Genomic DNA, 6,259 nt, shown 5'->3' on the forward strand with positions numbered 1-6,259 from the left:
GCAAGTCGAACTAGAGGTGAGTCTTCTTTATGTTGTTTTTGTCAATCGTTTTCCGAATCTTCTTTACACTTGTTTCGAGATTGCAGTGTGGCAAGATGGGTGTGGAGTGCTCTCGGCTTAGAGGGGAAAGGGACTGATGAGGGGTCGGAGACGGGGAATAGTATGCGTGATTGGGTGGAGGGTCGATGGGGGGAGCTTGAGGCGAGTGAGTATGGGGTCTTTATGATTGGGTGCTGGGCTGTTTGGGAGCACATAAATAAGGTGGTCTTCGACGAAGTGCAGGTGGAGCCAGATAGAGTAGTGCAACGGGTCAGGGACATATTACAGGAAGTGAGTGGTACAGTGGGGTATGGTGAAGGCCGTGGAAGGAGGAGGGCGAAGGATACGAGTGGGGAGGAGCACGAAGGGTGGAGGCCGGCTGCTGAAGGATATATAAAGATTAACGTGGATGCGGGAATCAAGGAGGAGGAAGGGGTTAGTACGGGAGCGGTGTGTCGAGATGGCCGGGGTAGGGTGTTGTGGGGTCTAACAGTAGAACGTGATGTTGTTTGGGACCCTCGTTTTGCGGAGGCAACAGCTGTGTTGGATGGATTACAAGAAGCTCGGGCAAGAGGATATCAACGGGTTATGTTGGAGAGCGACTGTCTTCATGTCATCGATGCGTTAACGGAAAAACGCAAAGGACGGAGCTCCTTTTCTATTCTTATTGCTGATATTTTACATCTTTGTAATTCCTTTAGTTCGGTTATTTGGTCTCACACGAGTCGGATAAACAATACGGTAGCTCATGCTTTAGCTCATATTTTTCCTAGGGTAGCTGGCAAAACCATGTGGTCGAATGTTTTACCTCCTGTTGCGGATTCTGCAGCAGTCTTTGATTTATCATTAATGAATTAATACCCTTCGGGGTCTTTCCCTCAAAAAAAAAAAATGTATATTCAATTAATTATACAATATTGTCTTTGTCGGACAAGTATTAATATGTCGACTAATCCATGTTACTAGTCGATATTTTAATAACCGATAACCGATGACAATTTATAATAAAATCCCGTCATATACATTTAGCGAAAATCGAATCGGACCACGAGTTAAAAATAAGGAGGAAGTGGAAAGCCCACTCCCTCCCCATGTACACGGTTTGGACCGAGAGGAACAAAAGGGGAGTTTCTCTCCTTTTGTGACCTAATCATCTCATTTGCAAAGAAATTAGGGTTTCGGGGCAATTTCCTCTGAAATTCTAGATCTCACATCGAAAAACCTCACAACAACTCTCTCAATATTGCAAGTCAATTAGAGAGTATTTCTAGCACAAGGGGCATAGTCTCAGACGGCCTTGGGTGCAACGATTAGGAGGAAATCTACTTTGATTTCTGTTCTTAGGCCGCATTTCAAAGGACCCGAGGTTGATTCTTGTTCTTTATCGTTTCTCTATTGTTTTTCGTTTATGACCATAAATCGCATGTTAAATTTACGTTATAGTCCTAAAATTTAAGGGTTTTATACGGATATTACCCCACAAGATAACCTGTATTTAACCAGCTCCCCATATGATCGAAAATATCATATGGATCGACACATGCCACCCCGGAAATAGGTGACAATTACACAGACACACAACACGCCAGTTTCAATAAATAAAGTGAGACACGACACAAAGTGTGTGAGTATGCAACATGACTATGATATGAATGAGACGCTATCAAACAACCACCACGCCAGTACCGGGACACGTCCAGTTGTACCCACAACCACCGGTAAAAGGGACACGCCCATGACACCACACCACACAAACAGGTACCGGGACAAGCCCACACGTACCGGGCCCGGAAGCCAACCGGGTCCCCTGCCAGATGTCGTGTCTCAACTACACGAGTCCCTCCGTACTTAAGTCATTAATTTGCACATCCCTCTTAGAGTGAGAAGTTCCAAGATGCGACCCGAGTGTGAGACGGTCTCCCAACCGCCTCACGTCTCTTCAACAACAAGTAACCAACATAAACCGTCATGTCCTCCAATATGCATGACAAACACAATAAATGCAAGATACTACACAATATGCCAATTACTGACTCTGTAAGTCATCTTAACCAATACCATGTCATAATGCATTTCCCGTAACATATGACTTCATGACAACAAGCTATAATGCACTGACCACTAAAACACGACTTAAAATGACCATTCAAATATATTAAAACTGAGTAGGATTAATCTACCTTTAAGCATACTCCGTAAGAAATCCGAATAATAATAATCTTCTACAAAAACCGTCACCTAAATAAAATAATTAAATATATTTAATTACTAACTAATCTAATTACTAATTAATCTAATTAAATTAAATACGTAATTAAATAAACAAAATTCGTCTTAAACTACCCAAAACAGTCAACATATACCTACCAACCACCACCAAAACAGCCACCACCACCACCACGGTGGCACGGCTTGGCGCCACTAGACCCACGCGCCACCCAACACCCACCAGCAGCATCGACAACCGCACCTACAACCATAACACGATACAAGAACACCAACACAACACAATACACGCACAACCTACCCTTTTAGCCGACCAAAGACGGCCGACAACGTCACTACTACCGTGGCCTCTCTGACCACGGTGGACCCAGCCTCCAACACAACAACAACAGCTGACAACAACGACAACAACTATAAACACGACCAATACCACGACTAAACCACCCCTCTTTTCACTTTGATTTCCGCCACCCACAACCGCCTATACCGCCACCACTAACCACCAATGCCAGCCTCACTCAACCCACGACACAACCACCCCACTACCACCCTAGGTCAGTCACGGTTAGAGGGGTAAAAACCCGTCTTAAGACGGTTTCACAACAACAATCAAGCTCTAGATCTAGGTCGGTCAAACCCCCATTTGGGCGGTCAATGGCGGTCCCGAGGGTGGTCAACGATGGTCAGAGATGAGTTGGGGTTAAGGCAGGTCAACGGTATGATTTAATTAACATACAGACTAGTTTAAGACGGTCTTACCTTATGATCTTGAGACGGAGGGACAAAAGACGGTCTTCCAATCTCCCTTTTCTTGTTTCTCTTTCTCTCCTTTTTCTCTCTTACAAAATGTTGGGTGGGGATTGTGTTGTGATTTTGTGAGTGGATAAGGTGAGTGGATAAGGGGGAGGATGGAGTATATAAGGGTAAGATGGTTGTAGATACCCGTATCTGTCGATATTGGAATTTGTAGTCCCTCAACAAACACCTGATGATGATAGGACGACATGTACTCTTAGTTGGCATTTGTCATTATTTGGGTTCGTTTTACGATGTAGAACGGGCGTTGTTGATGAAGCGTTTTAAATGATATTTAAATTAAAATGTTTTTAAATTCATTTTATTTATTTATTTAATTTGAATTTATTTATTTTATTGAAAATAAAATAATCTTTGATTTGATAAATCATTTTGAATTTAATTTATTTGTTTTATTAATTGTATTTGAAAAACTCGATTTTTACGATGGTTTTATACACGATTTTAACTCGGTTTTGGGCACGATTTTCGATGCAAATTCGACCAAACCTTTGACCCACATGCCAACCTTTACCAACACCCAATTTCAATCGCCACACTCACCAATTCTCGTCCAAAACAACTACCCAACCACCCATAACACGAAAAACAGAGTGCACAAACACTCTATTTTCGCGTCAATTCCTGCGCAAACCGGTCCCCTTCTCCCTATTTTTTCATTCCCAATAACTTAAAACGATCCCTTATCACTTGAAAATATTTAATCTACGTTCTTTATAGTTTTGAAAACATCTTTCGAAACGAACTTTCGTTGAGAAACGAGAGAGAAATTGCAATTTGAAAACCGTGGTTCAGACTTACCAAAAATGTGTTCATTGATTCAATTTTCGTCGACGACAGCCCCTCGAGATAAAATCTACGATCGATCACAACCCAAGACGGTGTCAACGATACATGTAGGCTCATTGAACCCACCATCAATCAACCCAAGATTACTTTTCTAGTTCCCATGAAGTTGTGCTAAAGATTTATGAAACTGATTCTGACTTGTGCACGGGATATACGGTGCGAGTGCGATTTTTTGTCCTTGGAGTGGGTGGGCTTGAAATAATGAGTTGCAGAATGCTGTTGATAATGTCAATAATAAGCTTTGGGGTTGTAGTTGCTTCTTATGGCGAAATAGATATCAATTGGGCGGGTGTGGTGTACCAAATGGGAGGAGTTGTTGGGGAAGCCCTACGGCTGATTTTTATGGAGATACTGGTGAAAAGAAAGGGTCTGAAGCTTAATCCAATATCTATCATGTACTACGTCAGTCCCTGCAGGTATATTCAATATTTATATCTATTCTATTTAGTGAAACCTTAATAGTCTGCCATGAATTTACCAGATTCCCTTATTGTAATTGACTTTTTCTTTCACAGTGCTCTTTGCCTTTTGATTCCATGGATATTCCTTGAGAAGCCAAAGATGGATGGAAATGGAACATGGAATTTTCCACCTCTTGTACTGCTACTTAACTGTCTTTGTACTTTTGCCCTCAACCTCTCCGTTTTCCTTGTCATCTCTCATACTAGTGCTCTCACCATTAGAGTTGCTGGAGTGGTTAAGGATTGGATTGTGGTGCTAGTGTCTGCCCTTCTATTTGCCGATACAAAGCTGACATTGATAAATTTGTTTGGCTATGGAATTGGTAAAGTTTCATCTTTTCAATTCACCTTCTCTCCCCCCAACCCCCAACCCAAAAGCTGGTCTCCTACTATCATTTGCTCCATCCCCGCTTGACTTTGGTGGTCAAATTATGTCAACTTTGATTAATATTTTGTCGTTGTATACAATAATTGAGTTTTTTTAGAAATGGTAATGTGGAAATCAGATCTAAGTACAAAGATAATTTTCTCCCTTATATATCTATATACTCGTATATGTTTAGAGAAATAATTGTGATTGCTTGTCATACTTGTGAACAATTCATTAACCACCAAAATCAAATGAGGACAATAAATTTTGGATTTTGATTGATGAATTTGGTAATGTCTTCCGGTAATGATTCTTATCTGGTTACTTGTAACTCGAAGTTTAGAAAAGACTGAATACATTTTTACATTTTCTTTTGACGACATGTTATCTTTTAACATTACCAAAGTACCCTTATAACACTCATGTCCTAGTGCACTCTTAAAAATTAGATGAGGATAATAAAAGGGTTGCTTTGTACATTTGTTTCGTACTCTTAAAAAATAAACTTAAAGAATTCACTGGGACGGAGGGAGTATTAGAGTACATTGATTTCGAGTCTTTTGGCATATGGCAGGTACTCTTTACATACTCTACTGCTTGTTCTTATCTTATGCAACCCACAAACTAAAACCACATTTGTTTGTTTAGCTATTGGCGGTGTTGTGGCATATAATAATCATAAATTGAAGAAAGAAGCCGCTTCAGGGAGCTCCAAAGGGCCTCAAACCGATGAATCAGTACCAATGGTGTCATCATCTTTGGAGAAATAGCCACGAGTGCTGGAGATGGCAAGTCTTGTTTGTAAGGTTTATGAAAGGATGATTTTTATTGATAATTATACAAGGATACAACAATGCCTTATATACTAATACAATGACCTAAAGAGCAAGAAAGCTATCATATGAAATTTACCAAAGAACAAACGAATAGCCTAAGATACGGAAATTACAATAATAAGGAAACTACAATTATGGACAATCTTTATTTACGGAAATATTCCTAACATTCCCCCACAAGATGGACGACCCAAAGGCGAGACCAATCTTGGAGAGCAAAGAAGCAAAACGTGGCTTAGGAATGTGCTGGACGCGAAGATGACCCTGCTGAACTTGTTCACGAACAAAATGAAATGCAAGAGCAAGATGCTTCATACGGGAGTGAAAAACCGGGTTAGCAGCATAGCTCGTAGCACTAAGATTATCACAATAGATAACCGGTGGTTGAGAGAGAGGAACACGAAGTTAAGTGAGTAAGGACTACAACCACATTAACTCGGCAGTCGTAGAGGCAACAGCACGAAACTCGGCCTCGGTGGACGAACAAGCGATAGCACGCTGTTTCTTGGAGCCCCAAGAAAGTGCATTGCGGCCCAAATAAGTGCATTGAGGCCGAGAAGGTAAACTTCAAGGCGTACTCAAATTCGTCCCCGTTTGGGCTGATGATAAGGATGCCGGCTCCTGAGCTGTTCGTCGTGGAGGACCCGTCGGTGTATACCTCC

General features: G+C 41.3%; 1 protein-coding gene across 1 annotated transcript; it reads left to right on the forward strand.

Moving 5' to 3' along the window:
* The first annotated feature begins 4,017 nt into the window (after nucleotides 1-4,017).
* LOC141653378 (putative sugar phosphate/phosphate translocator At3g14410) lies at nucleotides 4,018-5,562 on the forward strand. Its single transcript, XM_074461115.1, has 3 exons — nucleotides 4,018-4,346; nucleotides 4,446-4,714; nucleotides 5,410-5,562. Exons 1-3 carry the CDS (start codon nucleotides 4,132-4,134, stop codon nucleotides 5,529-5,531), a joined length of 606 nt encoding a protein of 201 aa, XP_074317216.1. The 5' UTR covers nucleotides 4,018-4,131; the 3' UTR covers nucleotides 5,532-5,562.
* The last annotated feature ends 697 nt before the right edge of the window (nucleotides 5,563-6,259 follow it).

The sequence above is a fragment of the Silene latifolia genome, chromosome 4, assembly GCF_048544455.1.
Source record: "Silene latifolia isolate original U9 population chromosome 4, ASM4854445v1, whole genome shotgun sequence".
NCBI classification, from domain to species: Eukaryota; Viridiplantae; Streptophyta; class Magnoliopsida; order Caryophyllales; family Caryophyllaceae; genus Silene; species Silene latifolia.

What these genes read in the sequence shown, in the direction of transcription:
- LOC141653378 (XM_074461115.1), top strand. Translation starts at nt 4,132, where the DNA reads ATGAGTTGCAGAATGCTGTTGATAATGTCAATAATAAGCTTTGGGGTT. An exon ending in TACTACGTCAGTCCCTGCAG is followed by an intron (nt 4,347 to 4,445) that starts GTATATTCAATA and finishes TTTCTTTCACAG; the next exon opens with TGCTCTTTGCCTTTTGATTC. An exon ending in TTTGTTTGGCTATGGAATTG is followed by an intron (nt 4,715 to 5,409) that starts GTAAAGTTTCAT and finishes TTGTTTGTTTAG; the next exon opens with CTATTGGCGGTGTTGTGGCA.